This window comes from Solanum verrucosum, unplaced genomic scaffold, assembly GCF_900185275.1.
Source record: "Solanum verrucosum unplaced genomic scaffold, falcon-dt-bn FXZP01000140.1, whole genome shotgun sequence".
Classification (NCBI taxonomy): domain Eukaryota; kingdom Viridiplantae; phylum Streptophyta; class Magnoliopsida; order Solanales; family Solanaceae; genus Solanum; species Solanum verrucosum.
This window is the reverse complement of record NW_026020112.1, coordinates 247,981-267,137: the sequence shown is the minus strand read 5'-3', so window position 1 is coordinate 267,137 and position 19,157 is coordinate 247,981. Positions and strand designations below refer to the sequence as shown.

At 37.4% G+C, this 19,157-nt stretch overlaps 1 protein-coding gene across 3 annotated transcripts; it reads left to right on the top strand.

Moving 5' to 3' along the window:
• Positions 1–18,955, top strand: LOC125825559 (serine/threonine-protein kinase CTR1-like). 3 transcript variants are annotated; one of them, XR_007442871.1, is made up of 16 exons: positions 1–683; positions 6,607–6,908; positions 7,000–7,144; positions 7,407–7,510; positions 9,560–9,768; positions 12,726–13,148; positions 13,290–13,330; positions 13,942–14,010; positions 14,166–14,266; positions 14,360–14,444; positions 14,529–14,627; positions 16,658–16,726; positions 16,825–16,956; positions 17,712–17,806; positions 17,885–18,006; positions 18,666–18,955. XR_007442871.1 is itself a non-coding variant. In XM_049504883.1 (15 exons), exons 1-15 carry the CDS (start codon positions 231–233, stop codon positions 17,943–17,945), a joined length of 2,388 nt encoding a protein of 795 aa, XP_049360840.1. In that variant the 5' UTR covers positions 1–230; the 3' UTR covers positions 17,946–18,176. The 3 variants fall into 3 exon arrangements, 1 of the variants encoding a protein (XP_049360840.1); XR_007442872.1 differs by lacking the exon at positions 18,666–18,955 and having other exon boundaries at positions 16,829–16,956; positions 17,885–18,176; XM_049504883.1 differs by lacking the exon at positions 18,666–18,955 and having other exon boundaries at positions 17,885–18,176.
• Positions 18,956–19,157: the final 202 nt, after the last annotated feature.

Below are 19,157 nucleotides of genomic sequence, written 5' to 3'. Positions count from 1 at the left end.
AGTCTGAAAAAGGGGAAGTTGGGGACTGAGATTGTCCCTATGGTATTTGTATCTGGTCATAATTCACCGGCATATTCCGATCGCCGGACGACGAAAAGCCATCCATTTCCTCCATCTCCGGCAACTGGATGACTTCTAGAAAGAGCAAAAATTAAGTAGTTCAAGCTGCAATTTGCTAAAATCAGAGTTTGGTAGGGTTTAATTTGACTTTGATATTGTTAGGATTCTCCATGGAAGTACCTGGTAGACGTTCGAATTATGCGATGTTACAGCAGCAACCACCATACGATGAGTTTAATTCAGACGGGAAGAGCAAAAGTAGAAGTGATAAGGGATTATATTGGGACTTGATTGATCGCCAAATAGGTACGACGCCGTTTCAAGCCTCAATTGTGTTACCGACGCAGTCAAGTGAGGGTAGCTTTGCTGAAAGTTCAATTTCTGGAGTTTCATTTGGGCATATGAATGCTAATTCAGGTGGTGGAGGTTCGTTGTCCAAAAGTTGGGCTCAACAGACAGAGGAGAGCTACCAGCTGCAGTTGACGTTAGCTCTGAGGATCTCTACTGAAGCAACCTGCGCTGATGATCCCAATTTGTTGGATTATGTGCCAGATGAATCAGTATCCCATGCTTCAGCTTCAGCTTCATCTGCATCAGTGGAGGCAATGTCTCATCGATTCTGGGTATGTATTGTATTCTATTTTGTTGATTTTTCTCTATTTTCGTTCTGTTAGTATATCATTCCTTAAATTTCAATATGAGATTGTGTGCTAAAACAGTGTGAAGTTCGGCATATCAGGTTCTGTTTTGTAGTAAGAACAATTTCACCAATACATATTTGATAAGACATAGAGGAATATTAGATATTAGTTCAGGTTAAACCTCTATGACTTGTCACAATTAAAGGTAGTACAACTCAAGATGTGGTACGTACACATTATAACTTCGAATTGTCAACCAAGTCTAGTATTTATTGGAGAAAGGTAGGGGGTCCATTATTCACCAAGTTTCAGAGATAGAAGCATTAAGTTCTAAGTATAGAGAATGGAATATTAGTTTAGATTGCAGATGTTCCCATGCTTAGATGACAGTTGATTATGTCGGTGAAGGGGACTGACGTTCTATGAAATGAACTTGTATTGTATTGAAATGGATAATTGTAATTACACGTACAATTATAAGAGTTCATCATTCTAATTACTCCAAACTAGTAGCAAATCCTTCCAAGGGAAGAAGTAGAAATAAAAAGGAAGAATGGAGGGAGGTTCCAGAGTGATCTAAGCAACTAAGAAATAAGAGACAAGTTCATAGCATCAACCCTAATTGATTATTTCCCTCTTCTATATATAGGCATCTTTCCGGGGTCCCAAATGTAATATGATATCTTATTACATGGGTCCTCCATCTTAGTTATATTCACAACAATTCTCCCCTCCTCAATAAGAACCTTGTCCTCAAGGTTCGAGTATAGTCGTAATGAGACCACAGTGTTGTCTTGTTCCTCTTTATCAGTGTTAACAACCCAAAGGAGTTCTTTAGACGCTTCATTATCCAAAGCAACATTCAACAACGATCCTTTGTTTTGCTTTTTAAACCAGAAGATGTATCCATGTCCAACAAGATTAGCATCAAAGAGTTTCTTGGGAGATGAAGATGGCGGGACTAAAGTACCAACGTTGAACACCTTATGGAGCTTTGATCTGAGAGCATTGAAAATTGTTGGATCCAACTCCTCTAAAACATTATGAATTGATGGCATTGGCATTTGTAAGGTCTTTGTAGTCCAAAAAACACTCCTGGGGACAGCCACTTTCTCAACCAGTTTGAACAAAATCCTTCCAGCACCTAACACAAAACCAACTTCCAATAGCATATATTCATTAGGGGATAACTCTTCTACAGATGTAACCAACACAGCATATCTCGCCCCAATTTCAGAAGCATCCTACAGACACTTGATCGTGTGTAGAGAGCAAGACCACATCTTTAGTCCATTGGAAGCCCCACCAGTTTTCCGTAACATCTCATAGAACACATTTGGAGCAATTTTTGGACAATATCCAGCCAACAAATTTCCAACGCATTATTTGGGCCTTCCTTCTTGTTATTTATTGCCTGCAACTCACTTTCGACAAAATCAGCAGCTGCACAAATATGCGAAAAGATTGCTTCTTGTAGCATTTTTATAATCTCCATATGCTCGCTGACTGCAACAATTGTTTTGTCAATATCCTCAATAATCGGTGCCTTCAGCGTGACTTCCCTTGTAGCTGCTGCAGTTTCCAAAACATCAATAATAGTGTTTGTCGTGGTGTTTGCACCTTCTAACAGTAACATATGATTGAGGAGAGGCAAATGGAAATTTTCAAGCTGGTCAACTTGCTGTTCATAGAGCATTTGCTTTCGTAAATATGGTATAGTAGCTCTTTTGTTTTGTTCACTGGTAAAATCTTACGCTCTTTCAACCTCAGGAGCAACCTTTTTAAATAAAACTACCTTTTTCGCAAGCACCTCAAGCATCATTCTAGCTTGGATCCAATAATGATCAAACCTGTGAATTGGAAACTTGTCGTCAGAAAAGATGTGGCTGCTCCTTTTTTAAATTGGTTGTAATTGGATATTCTAATGGCATTAACCCACAAAAGAGTCAAATACAAATCTCAAGGATGATCCATAAGACTATTACTGAGCAGTCGTCAACCCATACCACAATTGAATGACCACTAGACAAATGAAGACACTGGTTAAAATCAGTAGGTAAAGCTGATCCAGAAACACCACCGTTCCATTTCTCAGATTGAGGGCCATCATTCAGAACACCATGGATAAAGCTTATACCAGAATTCATGTTTACACCAGCTCTCTGATCTAAATCGTTGCTGCAAAATCGTTTGGGATTCTCCAAACGTCCAAATACTGTTCTTGCACATTGGTTTTTCACAAAAATATGCAACTTTGGTCAGCATAAAAGACAATAAGCCCATGCCAATTGCCACTTTGCAGAACATCTGTTGTTAGATTGATCTCGACATTAGAGTTATACCACAAATAAACAGGCACCTCTCCTGTGGCATTTAGCTGCTCCAACAACCCAAGCACAGTCTAACTATTGTCGCCATGTGAGAAAGCAACATCAGTGTATGGCTGCCAGGACAAGTTGAAGTTGCGAAAGTTGAGGTACTGGTGGAAGTCATATGCATCGATATACTTCTCTAATGCACTGGGTGAAACAGCCCCGACAACATGGTTAGCAGATATGCAAGGATATTCAATATGTCTAACACTTCTAATATCTTCACACATGTCACAGAAGAAAATGGCAACATCATGTGTGACAAATACACCAGGATTAAATGAAAGTTGTAAGCATTTAATCTTATGGAGCAATGCATTTCTATCTATAATCATAATGTCACTCCCAGATTCAGTGTACGGTCTAGTTGAGTCAAGATTAAAAGAGTATGCATATTTATACATGTCTGACATATCAGCAAACACCTTATGTGTTGTGGTCACTGAAGATACATCACATACATCTGAAGCATCGTCCACACTCAGAAGTGTTTCGCCTTTCGAATAACCAAAAAGTAGAACTCGGTTCACTGAATACACACTCGAGTTTACCTTATCAAAGCAAGCCCAGAAAACCTGCCCAGTATCACACCAATTGCAAATGTGTAAACACAAAGCATGTGGAAGCGAACCAATAGTTGTATGAGGGCCAAGAAGTGTTGCAAAAGTATCCCTCTCCGTCTTTATATCGAACACCTTGCATCCAAACACCATGTCAAGCTTATGTTCTTGGCCTTCAAGTAGAAAACTTGGTAGCTTAACTGAGAATATCGAAGGTGCAGATGCAAGTTGGGATGTGACAATAAAAGCACTGGAGATATCATCGAGGCTCACCGATTTTGGTATTGTATCCCCAGCTTAACTAACGTGAGATGTGGGTTCACCATGTCTGTTTCCTCTGTTTTGTCACCCAAATCAGAATTCAACTCAGAGGAAGGGGAGATTGTATTCGAAATCACCACAGATTCAACAGATAAATTCTCAGCAAAAGCAAAGTGCTCAACCTCATCAGGCACAACACAATCTCGTCCAACAAGAGGAGCTAGTAGTGCTTCATCTTTTACAATCTGGCTACACATATCAACTTCAGTTCTTTGCGGATTTTCGTCAAACTCCAGCACTGCAGTCATGTCTGAGTAAACATGTACTGAAACTGGAATTTTTAGATTAGTCTCCTCATCTGTAAATTCAGCGAGTATAATAGACTCATAATTCAAGTCCTGCAAGAAGGAATGATCTGAAACTGAAGGTGGAAAAGGGGGGTTTGGAGGTGGAGCCGAAAACAGAGGTTGTTGAAATGGGAGTGCTAGAGGAGGAAATAAAGCCAATGGAAATTCTGTTGGAACATTGCTGGTCACCCAATTGGTAGAGGAGGAACAATGAAAGCACCAGTGTAATGAACTCGTATTGTATTGAAATGGATAATTGGAATTACATGTACAATTATAAGAGTTCATCATTCTAATTACTCCAAACTAGTAGCAAATCCTTCCAAGGGAAGAAGTAGAAATAAAAAGGTAGAATGGAGGGAGGCTCTAGATTAATCTAAGCAACTAAGAAATAAGAGACAAGTTCATAGCATCAACACTAATTGATTATTTCCCTCTTCTATATATAGGCATCTTTCCGGGGTCCCAAATGTAATTTGACATCTTATCACATGGGTCCTCCATCTTAGTTATGTTCATAACATTCTAACTGCTGGATCTTTCTCAATACTATTGAAAGCTGATATCTTCTGTATTATCATGACATCCTAATTTCTATTGAAAGTGTTAAAACAAATGTCAAGTAATATAGAAGTTGAGGATGAAAAGAATGCTTTTAGATTTTGTTGAGTTTTTTGGTCTCTCAAGGATGCCTGAGTCCTTAACTACTCTATAAATGCTATACTGAGTTGTGCAAAGGATGTCTATATTATATTGTGCCCTAATGTATTGGAAATTTTCAGCCTTTTACGTAGTTGCATGATCAAAGTGAATGTAATGGAAATTTTCAGCCTTTCCTTACGTAGCTGCATGATCAATGTGAAATAAATTTCCTGTCAAAATCAGGTTAGGGCAACAATCTAATTCTTGATTGAAAAGGAAAAGAAGACATGTGAGATTTACTGTATCTGTGGTATAACTTATACTGTTGTCTAAGTACACTTGACGGATGTGCAGCTTAAGTAAGATAATCATGGGGACTTGTTTGCTCAACTTTACCTGTCATACCTGTAACTGTCATATTTACGTTATGGCATAACTCGCTTGTTGGATGTGGTGCTCCCAAATACATGACCTTTCTGAAAAGCTGTGATGAGTGGTTACCTATGTATCTAATATTAATACGCCTACCTATTTGGTTGTATAATTGTATAGTAAGGGTATTTAAGTTTTTTCTCAGAAAACAGTAAATGTATTGAAGTTAAGGCCCAATCACTGTTTCCAATTCATTGTATCAATATATTAGGTACCAAGTACAACTACCTAGAAGATTCCCTTATTGACCAATACTCAATAGGATGTTCGAAGTAGTCTCTGGATACTTTGTTAAACTTCAGTTTGTTACTGGATTAGTAAAAATGACTCCAAGATACATTGCATTCAACCAACACAACCATATAATATCCAAAGGCAATACTAGAACTGCATGAAATTAGTTAAAATTTAATTCGCGCTCCTTCGCAAAAGTGATATCCATTTAATTGACAAGAAATTCAAGTTACTGTTGTATACTTGTATGTTCTTACAATCAAAACGGTTCTCAAAGTAGAGAAAAAATTAATCTTTCTCAAGTTTAAACCTTTATTAGTATTAAAGTAGATCCCATGTTACCTTATTTTAAAATTTTGGAGTAGTATTATAGCACTAGATAGGAAGGAGTGGAGGTCGCGTATTAAGGTGGAAGGTTAGTAGGGTTAGCGTGTTGCCGTCCCTCGCGAGGGTATGGGCTGTTAGCGTTTGGAGTAGTCCTAGCCGTTTTGCTGTTTACTGCGTTTCACTCCTCACATTACTTTCTTGATGTTATTGTATCATTTGTTGATTATACACTATCTTTTGGATTGGTTGTTATGTTTTATATATAGCTCTCCTGTCACTTAGATTTGATGTTCTTGAGCTGAGGGTCTCCCGGAAACAGCCTCTCTACCTCCACGAGGTAGTGGTAAGGTCTGCGTACACCCTACCCTCCCCAGACCCCACCTAGTGGGATTCCACTGGGTATGTTGTTGTTGTTGTTGTATTATAGCATTAGACAAAGGGATAATCCTCTAGAAAGTGCATGCGGTTTTAGGAGAAGACATAATAGAAAAGATATTCATTTTAGCATAGAGGAGAAAATTGCAGCATGAGATATTGGTTATCAATTGAGGTTATTTTCTATCTGAATAGAAGTTTCAATATGACTATGGCCTTATATTATCATTGTTTCTAATGTTATGTTCTTATAATATCTCGTCTATATTTTCAATTAGCCGGGTTATATAGTCCCAGACCTCCTGGTTTTCATACCTAAAAGACATTTTCTTCATTCCATCTTATGCTGTACCAGGTAAATGGGTGCTTATCATACTTTGACAAAGTCCCCGATGGATTTTATTTGATTCAGGGGATGGATCCATATATCTGGACACTCTGCTCAGATCTGCAAGAAAGTGGTCGTATCCCATCAATTGAATCCCTGAAGGCTGTTGATCCCTCTGTAGTACCATCAGTTGAAGTGATTTTGATTGATCGGCGAAGTGATCCCAGGTTAAAGGAACTACAAAATCAAATTCATAGCATGTACCGTAGTTGCAACACCACAAAAGAGGTGGTTGATCAGCTTGCAAAGTTGATCTGCAATCACATGGGGTAAGTTTTAAAAATGTTTTTCTGAGAAACCCCAATGGGTTTTTTTTTTTTTTTGGTTCTTTTAGCGATTAATTTTTATTCCCTTTATAAGAGGCGCAGCTTCTGTCAGAGAAGGTGACTTCATTCCTATCTGGAAGGAGTGCTGTAATGATCTGAAGAATTGTATAGGATCCATTGTGTTTCCCATTGGTAGCCTTTCTGTTGGCCTTTGTGGACATCGCGCATTGCTGTTTAAAGTATGTTGTTACTGTGTTACACTGAAATTATTGTCTGTTTGGTGTTTTGCGAGTCAGCTATCTAACTCTAAAGTTAATTTGGACATACTTGTACCCACTAATGGTTTACTATTGGAAAACCACAATTTCTTACTAATCATGTAAATTATTTTGGATTTACTCTGCCCTTTAAGTAAAATGAAATGCCATCAAGAAGTTCCTTTCATTGGGTTGCTTATGCAAGTTTGATGTCTACCATTAACTTCAAATGTGATGATTGTAGGTTCTGGCGGACATCATTGATTTACCATGTCGAATTGCCAGAGGATGTAAATATTGTAAAAGATCCGATGCTTTCTCATGTCTAGTTCGATTTGGCCTTGACAGGTGTGCATCCAGATAATATATGGCATATGTTTCCATTTCAAGTGCATTAAAGAGAAATCATAGAACTTACCTATTAAGAACAGAAGGGGAAGGAAACTTTAATTCACTTTTTGAATTCCTTTGTATAGATAAGTATCATTTCAAAGAACATGTTTCTGCAAGATATTGGAAGTCTTAATGGATAGCAATTGGTGTTGCAAGATATTATTCTCATGTACTTGGTATCTGATCTTCAAAATTACCTACCTATATTATTCATCATGTGTAATTAATATGCTGTCAATTGTATTTGCCAAAAAATTGTATTTACCAGAAAATGTAGTTGGTGTCTTGTATATGATACAGTCACTTTCATTTGATTTATCACTAATAGCATTTTCTGTATGATGGGGTCGACTTTCATTTACATCATCACTAGTTATTTATGCTTTCTCTAGAATATGTAAAGCTGGTTTTGTGAAGAATAGGAAGTACAAATTGCATGGATCTGGTGAAATGACCATGGTGAAGTTTTGTATTATGTTCAGTTCCCTTTGCAGAAGCATGCGAAACATAGAATTAAAGATTTGTTTTCATTAAAATTTAGACGTTTGAATCTAAATGATAAAGATGTTGTCTCAAGATCTAAACACTGAATGATTAAGATTGTTTGTTTTTCAATATCTGAATGTACATAATTTATTTATATGTACATAAAAAAAATACAATTCAAATAAAAATTAATTAAATATTAAAAAATTAATAAAATAAAATTATTACTTGATTAAAAAAATGAAACACTTATGCTTGCTAGTGATGGTGGAGATAGTTTGTAGTGGTGGTGGTGATGGTAATAGTTATGGTTAGTGGCTTGCAATGATGGTGGTGATAGTTGTGACGGTGGAGGTGGTTGGTGTTGTGGTGTCAATCATAATGGTGGTGATTGTAATGGTGAAGTTGGTTGATGTTTGTAGTTGGTGGTGGTGATGGAAGAATGTGTGATCGTTGATAATGTGTTTGTGGTAGTTGACAGAGGTGTTAGTAGTTATGATGGAGCCTGGAGGTTTTGGTTGTAAAGACTGACCATAATGGTGGTAGTAGCTGATAGAAGTGGTGGAGGTGGTGACTAAAGAATGTATGGTGGTAGTTGGCGGCGGTGCTAGTTGTGATGGTGGAGTTTGTTGGTAGTATGAATTGACCACTAATGGCGGGGGAGGTGGCATCGGCTACAGAGATGGGCGTGGTGATGGCAATTGATATAATTATAATGATGAAGGAGATAAGGACAGTAGTGGTTAGCAACAATGGTGGTTGTGATGGCAGAAGTGACGGGTGGTAGACGATGGTAATGGTGGTGGTGGTCATGGTTGTGATGGAAGAGGTGGTTAGTGGTGGTGGCTGGTGATTGTAAATAGAATGATGGTGAATATTATCTACACAAGAATACCTCTTAATGATGTTAAAACTGTTTCTAGATCTTAATGATTAAGACTTATTCAGACCAATAAGTGCTTTAAATCTTAATGAAAACAAATGCACTTAATGGTCTAATGTCTGAACCATCCAGGTTTTGCAATTCAGATAGTTGAGTGAGAATGGTGGTTGATTTAAAGCACACTGAGATTGAAATCTCAACTTCATGACATTGACTTTGTTTTTACTTTATACTGTCTTAATCATTTGATTTAAGATTTACAATTTCAATCCAAAGAAACATCCTTCTTTTCATCCGCTCAGCCCTGAAAATAGGAAAAACTGGAAATCGTGGCAAAATTAAAAATAAAAATAACAAGAAATCTGATGAAGTCAGTGTGGTGAACAGCAGGATTTTGTTTTTCTGAATGCTATAACTTTGATGAATGTGAAGAAATTACTGTCTGCTTTAGCTGTTGAACTCTTCTGCTAGACAGGTCTCGGTACACTTCTATAATCACACACAGATATATTGGTTTGAAGTACGCCAATCATTTTTGTGTATTTGGATAGCTTCATATTTATTTATGGACATAAGAATTATTTATGTTAAGAATAAGTACATAAGCATTGACACAAAGCAAATGCACCATACAGGGAATACTTGGTTGATTTGATTCAGGATCCAGGATGTTTATCTGAACCAAATTCATTGCTCAATGGTCCATCTTCCATCTCGATTTCTTCACCATTGCGCCTTCCGAGATTTGGACAAGTTGAACCTGCCATGGATTTCACGTCACTGGCCAAACAGTATTTTTCGGATTGTCTATCACTTAATCTGGTCTTTGATGATTCTTCAACAGGTATTGTCCCCCCCCTCACTCTCCCAACCCCAACAAAAAAAAAAGATACAGAAGAAAACCCTTAGCAGGTGATCCTTTGATGGCTACTTGCCTACACAAACATACATATAAATCTTCAATGCTCATCTGGGTTGTTGTGAACACTTATCATTTTCCGAATGTTGAGCTTGCCCTTTGCCATGATAATATGATATGATAAGAGGTTTAGAGATATTTGGGGTCACAAAAATGGATTCAATTAAATGTTGCACTTGCAGCTTTTCAACATCCAGAAAAATTCTCTCGTATCCGAACTTATATACCCTTAAACTTGTAACATCCCTGTAATTTTTGGTGGTACATTTATGTACTTTATTATTTGGGAATAGCAGTCCTTCAAATTGCTTCAGTCTTATTCCAATAATACATACCCAACAGATAATTTTACCCATGTTCACCTGCAATCCAGAGTTCAATAGTTGTCACCTGCTTTCTTACTGAAGGGCATTAAACAGGAATGTTGATGATAACTTGCTTACATTGTTCTGGAGAGTAATCTTTAAACCCTTTTCTCTTTGTAGAAGTTCCTTTGTTTCCTTGTGGAGCCTACAATGGCCATTTCACAGAACTCCTGTTCCTCAATGTTCAAATCAGTTTCCCTGTATTTATCAAAATTACTGAGGTCTCTGGAGAGATTCAGCCTTGGTATTGTCAAAGAATGTTCCTTAAAGTTCAAGTCAGTTTCCCTGTGTTCATCAAAATTACTGAGGTCCACAACAAGGGATTGAACTGAATGGTGCTCATAGTGACATCATACTACTCCATTCTTTTTTCCTGGATCCAGTGTTCTGAATGGTGAGTGCCATTCACCAAAGGCGCTATGGCGAGGTGAGGCGAGCCTATTTCGCCATTTTACAGTGTGGCGCGGCGATCCCAAATAGGCGACGTAAGGCGCAAAGATGGCGACGTAAATGGCGGCGCCATTTTGTTTTTTAATTTTTAAAAAGATCTGACTTAATAATATTAGTCAAAATTAGGGTTTTTTTCTATTTCCAAACTTTCATCAGTTGCGTTTCTTCTCCTCTTCTCCTCCTTTAGTCGTGCGAGTTGCTGCTCCTCTTCTCCTCGCGATCTCTTCTCCTCCTACAGTCGCGCGAGTTGCTGCCAGGTATGAGTATGACCTCTTTTTTTTCTTCTTCTTTTCTGTTGTTGTTGTTCTTCTTCTTCTCTTCGTTTCTTCTCTTCAGTCCTCTTCTTCGTTTCTTTTTCTTCTTCTTTTTGAGATACTACTGCTTGCTGCCTTCACTGCTCTGTTTTTTTTCCTCTGTTTTTATTGTTCACTGTCACTGCTGAATGCTATTTCTTGCTGTCTATTATTTTAAAAATAAATTAATTAATTCTTCTATAATGAATTGAAATATTTGCTAATATATGTTATTGATATTGAGATTTTGGATATTTATATATGCAATTAAATATTTTTATTTTTTGGTATTAATTGGCGCCTCGATTCAAAAAGGCGAGCCCCTTGTCGCCTTTCGCCGTCCAAAACACTGCCTGGATCAGATGCTATCTTTTTGGATAGAGCGGATTTGTGCTAAACAGGCACTTAGGCTTCTTTCTCTCTCCGACCTTCATACTGTTGCTCCTCCTAAGAAATTTAAGCATTCTTTGACTATAACAAAGCTGAATCTCTCCAGAGAATTCATTGGTTTCCAATCCCTCCAAATTAAAATTCCAGTGAAAATTAAGATTTTTTTGCTGCTTCTCTCTTCATTTTCCAGTACTACGCATTGCTTAAACCCTGAAACTTGGTGAAGCCCAGGTTGGACACTTCACCTAACTTTGGCAGCACTTCAGTGCAGGCACCAAGGTATACACCTCATCACTGGGGGGGGGGGGGTAATCTTTAATAGGTATCAGTAGGGAGTAAAATATGGTTGACCAATTGGTATATGAATTGTTAACCAAATTTTATGAAAGAATCAGAGAGTAGGAATAAGAAATTAAAAATTTTGTATTATAAAACCAGCAGTGGAAATCTATAACTGCATCTTTACTTTTAAAATATAAATATGAAGTAGCTTTCTTAACATGAAAACCTCATATGTTATTCTTAATTCATTTAATTATACTTTTATCTGCTCTTTGGCTAGATAATTATAGTTTATTTTTATATATTTATTATTATTATTAGTATTAAATTTGTAGTTTCTACTTTTCTTCGTTTTTTTTTTGTTTTCCGCCCAAAAACCCAGCTTTTATTGCGCTTTGTGGTTGAAGTCCAAGTAGACCTTGATGCTATCATAATCGTTTCGGCTTTGATGACTCTGTTACTCCAACAGATTAGTATCTAATCATGGATGAGTTTGTTTCAGCATAGTACTAACCAGAAAAAAGACTAAGCTCAACAGTTCTGTGGTACCAAGAAAGTCTAAACGTACACTGCTCAGCTTTGACGGTTTTCCATCATCTCGGCATCTATTTTCTTTGTCCTCTTTTGTCTTTGAATTTTTCTCTGTTTTGATTAATGATCTAAAGGCCTGATATTTGATACCGACTTCTTGGATGAAATTAATATGTTAAAAATGAATAAAGGAGATCGTAGATAAAATGTCGACACAATTGTAAGTACAATTTTTAAAAATACTACCTCTGAGTGTTATACCTATTAGGTTTCTTTTAAATAATAGTATTTCATATCTTTCTAGCGGAGCTCCTAATGTGTAAAAACAAGTTGAATAACAGTAGCTCCCCGCGATGAAGCTACAAGGATCTAGTATGATTTAAGTGTTCATCATTTTAGCTAGTCTATATTTGAGCCTAGAGTGTCCAGACCAAGGAAAGTATATTCAACCTTATCTTGTTTGCAAATAAATTGCCACTCTCGTTTGCAAACCGATCCCCTTCTGTTTTATTGGTGACATTTATATCAATTAGTTTTGTTTTTGGGTTTCATAATTCATTGTTTGGTGCAGGAACTGCAGTTGATGGGGATGCTGGACAAACGGACAGAAGTTCCATGGATAGAAGCAGTGCAGTTCCTAGTTCAAGCAATCGTGATGAAGTTTCACGGTTACCTCTGCCTCCAATAAATGCATGGAATAAGGGATGTGATAAAGGCTCTCAACTTCCTGCATTATATCATCCTCCAAATATGTCTACCTCAATGCGCCAGGAAGAGGATTTGATTCATTTGAAAAACGTCCCTCCAATTAGGTATGGAGATGCTCAACTGATTGCAATATCTGAGGCAAGGACACATACCATTAATGACCAGAGGTACTTTGAGGGAGGAGGGAGACTTTCTCCTGCTAAACCAAGTCGAGAACTTGTTCTTGATGTAGAAGATCTGGTTATTTCCTGGAATGATCTGGTTCTGAAGGAGAGAATTGGGGCAGGTAATCCCAGTCTGCTGGTTTCTAGCTACTTTCATAGTGTTAGCTCTGTGTTTATTTTGCTGTATGTCAATAATATTAGGATACAGTAGTATCATGACATCCAAAACTAGTCTAGCTTACACTGTTTTGTTGTATTTGCAGGGTCTTTTGGTACTGTTCACCGTGCTGACTGGAATGGCTCTGTAAGAAAATTGCCCATTTAGTTCCGAGTGTTTGAAGCATATTCCACCTGTATCTCTCTCTAATTGTTTTCAACCAACTATGCCTCAATTCCGAAATAGTTGGGTTCGGCTCTATGTATCCTTTATGTCCACCAGTTTCATTCTGTTTATTTTTTAGGTAAACTAGGGGTTCTTTAAATCTCAGTTTCATCCCTATGTTGTCATTCAGATTTCTATCCAAATTGGAGAACACTGTCATTCAAATTTCTAACCAAACCTAAAAGACTCCTAGTATAAGTGCAAATTTCGAGCCCCTAATTTCAACTAATTGGTAATCACCTGTACGGATCCTTTGCTTCCATTGTGTTTTTTCAGCTAGATCCTGATTCATCACAAAACTATTTATTTTGCACTTTTGAAATGCATTTGAACTTTTAGGAGCAGATTTCAGGATTTGATTTTTTTTCTATCTTAACATGGTAGCTATGAAGCCTCCTTTAAGAATTAAATTGCTTTATGGGGTGGGTGGGGAAGCGTTCATTTTGTCAAATTAGAGATGTGAAATTTATCAAAGATCCTATTTCACTGGTTTCCTTCCTAATTGCATTCTCATGGAAGTTTGTATTTTCTAGGATGTTGCTGTGAAAATTCTCATGGAACAGGATTTTCATGCAGAGCGATACAAGGAATTTTTGCAAGAGGTCAGTCTGGGGCTCCTCTCCTCACTAATAAGCTGAAATAACATAAAAGAGAAAAGGAGAGATGGGTGTATAAAGATGAGGATCAGTGGATCTCAAATTATCATTTGTTTTTCCTCTTCCATTCTTCTGTTTTAGTTTCCATTTGGTTGGTGCAGGTTGCAATTATGAAGCCGTTGCGACATCCAAATATTGTGCTTTTCATGGGTGCTGTTACTGAGCCACCAAACTTGTCTATAGTTACAGAATATTTATCAAGGTTGTGACCTGATCTACCTTTAGATGAATACACAAAGTGTTATGCTTTTACTTTTGTTTTTTCTGACTGGTCATATGCCATTCTGTATTTCAGAGGTAGCTTATATAGGCTTCTTCATAAACCTGGTGCGAGAGAGGTATTGGATGAAAGGCGTCGGTTGTGTATGGCTTATGATGTGGTATGAATAAGTATCTCTCTGCTCCCCCTTCTCTTATAAATTTTATTTTTTAATGTATCTAATGTCTTTTATCATCTTGTGCAGGCAAAGGGGATGAATTATCTTCACAAACGCAAACCACCCGTTGTTCACCGTGATTTAAAATCTCCAAATCTTCTGGTGGATAAAAAATATACAGTGAAGGTGAGACTGAGAACCTCTTTAGCCTGCACAAAAGTGCCATGCCTCCAGTTGATATCTTCTCAAACTGGGGCTGTCCAAGTAGTGGTCTAATCTGTGGGCTCCTTATGGGACATTTTTTTCTAGTTTGAGATGCGTCTTCCTTGCCAATCTCTGTTTATTAAGGTGGCATACGAAACTTATATTTCATGGCTCAACAGGTAGGGAATGAACATTGTAGCTTCAGAATCTTTTAACTAAGTGAAACCTGGACTTGGTAGTTTCAAAATATTGACATCAGATTTCTCAAATGATGGAGAGTTAAAATTTGCAATCCATGTAGAACACTAGGGAAGTGTTTTGTTTTTCCAACTATCCTTACTAAAATATTTTGGAAAACATTTTCTCTAGAAAAACAAGTTTCTTATATAACAGAAAAATGACCTCCCTAGTGGGAGTAGGGAAAATACAAGTTCTGTATGTGGCCCCATATGCTGACTGTCTCTTACCACCTCACACCCCGCCACCCCCACCGCCATATTGTTTGCCTTGGAATCATATTTTCTGCTTACTTATCAAACATAAAATAAGTAAGAAAACTACTTATTTTCCCGAAAATAAGTTTTCATGAATTTTTTTTCCGTAAAAACATTTTCCTTCATACCAAACACACACCAAATTCTAATTGACCAAACTTTTTAAAAAACAGAGCATAATCTTGGAGATTCCTTCTGTTAAATTAGGTCTTAGGCCTAACTCACACCCCAAAAGCTAGCTCAAAGGGAGGAGGATTGCCCAAGCCTTATAAGGAGTCCACCCATCTCATTAACCACCGATGTGGGACTTTTGTCATTCTTTAACACCCCACCTCACACCCAGTTCTTAGCATTTGGTGCGTGGACAATTTTGATTTTGGGGTCCCTAACATCGAGTGAGACGGGTCCTGCTCTGATACCATGTTAAATTAGGTCTTAGGCCTAACTCACACCCCAAAAGCTAGCTCAAAGGGAGGAGGATTGCCCAAGCCTTGTAAGGAGTCCACCCATCTCATTAACCACCGATGTGGGACTTTTGTCATTCTTTAACACCTTCTAAATGGAAAATCATTATGCCGTGCTGTATGTTTGGGTTCATAGTGTTTCTTATTATTTATAGACATTGATATCTGGATTGCTGGTTGGAATAGGCGTATGTCTAATTATAAAATGTCTTGTCCTCCCCTGCCCCCCTTCTCTCCTATCGTCTTATTCAATCAGTTCCTGCCCTATTCTAAAAAGATTTATATGATACCTCTGTCCTTTATCTTCAGAAGTATGTCTTTGCATCCTCTTCCTTGTTAAGTTGGATCAAATGTGAAATATCTGAAATCTTGATCATCTAATTTGACTTGCCAGATCTGACTGAGAACATGTTTGTCTGGTTTCATACAATTCAAACAACAGAAAGAAAAGAGATACATTTTGATATGCATCATCTGCATGTCTTCAATGCATGCCATGCATGTGATCTTTAAAAGAGTTTGTTCTTTGTAGCTTATTCATAAAAAATTTAGTCTGGTTTCAAACAATATAAACAACAGAAAGAAAAGAGATACATTTTGACATGCATCATCTTCAGCTTGTGCATACCTCGACTAATGTCACGGGATACCTCTAGGTAACTCTGTCCACCAAGGCTAGGACAGGTGGAAAGGAATCACCTAATATGTCTCTGCTGGGATTTGAAGTTGAGACCCCGTGGTTCTCAACCCACTTCATTGACCACTAGGCCACACCTTTGGGGTTAGCTTTATGCATAGATGTAATATGACCATCTCTTGTGCTCCCCTCATGTCTAGTTGTCTTGGTGTTTCATGACGACAGGAATGGAGCATGGCCAACTTTACATTTGACTGACTGAACACTCACAAAACTTGGTTATCTTGCTCGAAATTGGCAATGGTTTACCGCTAACAGAAGCACTTAATGTTACTAGTACATACTTTTGTGTGTATTGAAATTATTCTGTCTACAAATGGTATTACATGTGCCACTCCTGTCAAATGTCTTTTTCAGGTCTGTGATTTTGGTCTTTCTCGATTAAAAGCTAATACATTTTTGTCATCAAAGTCAGCTGCCGGGACTGTAAGTTCTACATCTGGTGCTTTATCTTTTGTCAATATTTGGCATTGGTGATTACTAAAAGAAAAGGAAGAAATATGATTTGCTACTTATCATAATAGCCAGAATGGATGGCACCTGAAGTTCTCCGTGATGAGCCGTCAAATGAGAAATCTGATATATACAGCTTTGGTGTCATCTTGTGGGAGCTGGCAACATTGCAACAACCTTGGAGTAATTTGAATCCACCACAGGTTTGTATTTTGTAATTTTGAAGTATTTCTAGTCATGGGAAAGGTTACCTAATGAATACAATCCGAGGGGACTGGGTAATATATCAAGTGAAAGGACCTTAAGCTCTCTCTTGGAATGTTAAAATATATTGGTCTGGGGATTGCTATTATTAGGGAGAAGGGCAATTTCCAGTTTGGTGTCAGCAATTGCATGAAAAGGGTCGTTTTATTCCTCTTATGTTAGTACCTCTTCTTAACTGGTCTCTATATAGGAAGCTTCATTAAAAGAACATGGTTTATGTAGAAAACTAATCATCCATGTGGCAATGAATAGGAAAGTCACAGGGATTCTCTTTTCCATTGCTATGGGTTTAGGTTCTATTATGTTGTTGATCTCTTCACAGATTGTATCACAGCACTGCAAAAGCAAACAAATTTGGATTGAAACTGTACCTGCAGTAGGGGGAGGACATCATATAACTCTCTTTGTTAAGTTGCTTTCATTACTAAGATTTCATTTTTTCGGAAAGCTAGGAATGGAATGGAAACAACTGAAAGATTGTAGTGCTTATTGTGTCATCACTAGTGTCATATTGCATCCTTTGTTTTTTTTGGCTTGTGTGCATCTATTGCTGTTTCTTTGTTGGATATTCTACCTTTTGAGTCAAGTTTAATATTTGAAAGATCAAAATGGAACAGTCTGTCTAGTCTTGTGATTGTTGAACAGTCTCTTTGATATTGGCATTGCACATGATGTAATATATATGATACTGTAGGTAGTAGCAGCTGTTGGCTTTAAGGGTATGAGGCTTGAAATTCCACGTGACTTGAATCATCCGGTGACAACTATTATTGAAGCTTGCTGGGTGAAGTATGTTGCTCCTATTCTTACCAAGCTAGTTTGGGATTGTATTGATGTGTTTTATTAAAATTACTTCTACTATTGCAGTGAGCCGTGGAAACGCCCCTCTTTTTCCACTATCATGGATATGTTGAGACCGCTCATATAGCTCTTGCAACACAACCAGATTGTACAGACATGCAGTTCCTCACGTAAATGCTGTAGTAAATGTATGATTCCTGCACATCTTTGGCATTCTTTATTAATTATGTTTCTGGGAGGAAGAGCTTGGACTATGTCTGGTTTATGTATCTTGATATCTTCTTGAATCTAATGAATTTAAGAACTGTTGTCCCTTTGGTATGTCAACAATTAGTCCAATTTTAAGAGTGTCACACTTGAGTTAGTTCGAAGTAGTTGAAATTTGGTGGAAACTTCTCGTCTTGACATTTTCTTCTAGTTGTGATATTCTAGGAACACTGATTGAGCATCTGAGTGTTGTTTCCGTATGTAGTGGATGGACAACATGTGAATATTTCTGTACCAACTTGCGTGCACCTCAACTAATAGGTATATATGTAACTTTATCCACCAAGGATAGGACGGACATATGAGAAGAAATCACCTAGTGTTTTTGTCTTTGATGGGATTTGAACTTGAGACATCATGGTTTTCACCCACTTCTTTAACCATTAGGCCACACTCTTGGGTGCAAAGTTTCAGCCTAACGTTCCACTCTATCCAACTGCAATTTACAGCTTCTTTGCACTTTATTTTACAGTAGATGGATTTGTTACATGCTTCTAGGGATGTCATGTAGACTTTGTACAACTTCTTGCTGTTAATGACATGCTAAGTTCTGATCTCTACTTTTATGCTTCGTTTGCAGGCTTGTATTCTGTACATATTAGTTCTAACTTCTGACTCCCTGTGGAGGATACCAATTCTTTTCGCAATTCAAGCAACTGTCTTCACCTTACAGAAGAAACATTTGCACTTCGTATTTGGCCTTAGTGATGCTGTTGATGCTAGCAATCATGAATTTCTGCATCTGTCCAGGGTTGATTTTGTATATGCCAGAACTATAATATCGGACGTTGTAATATATACGTAAATAATATTCTCTTCGGCGGCTAAATAAGCTAGCAATCTTTTCCCATTGATGATCACAATTAACAAGTTTTGGTGGCCCTAAAGAGCCCATCTACCTACGGGAATTTTCAAATGTAATCGTATTTGATATTCATCAAAAAATAGAGGAAGATAGAATTGCTGATGAACCAAGAAGAGAGCAAACAAGAAGCAAATGAGATCAATTTATATATTTAAAATAATCATTCTATTGTCTATATATTTTAGATATATAAAATAAAATTTTGAT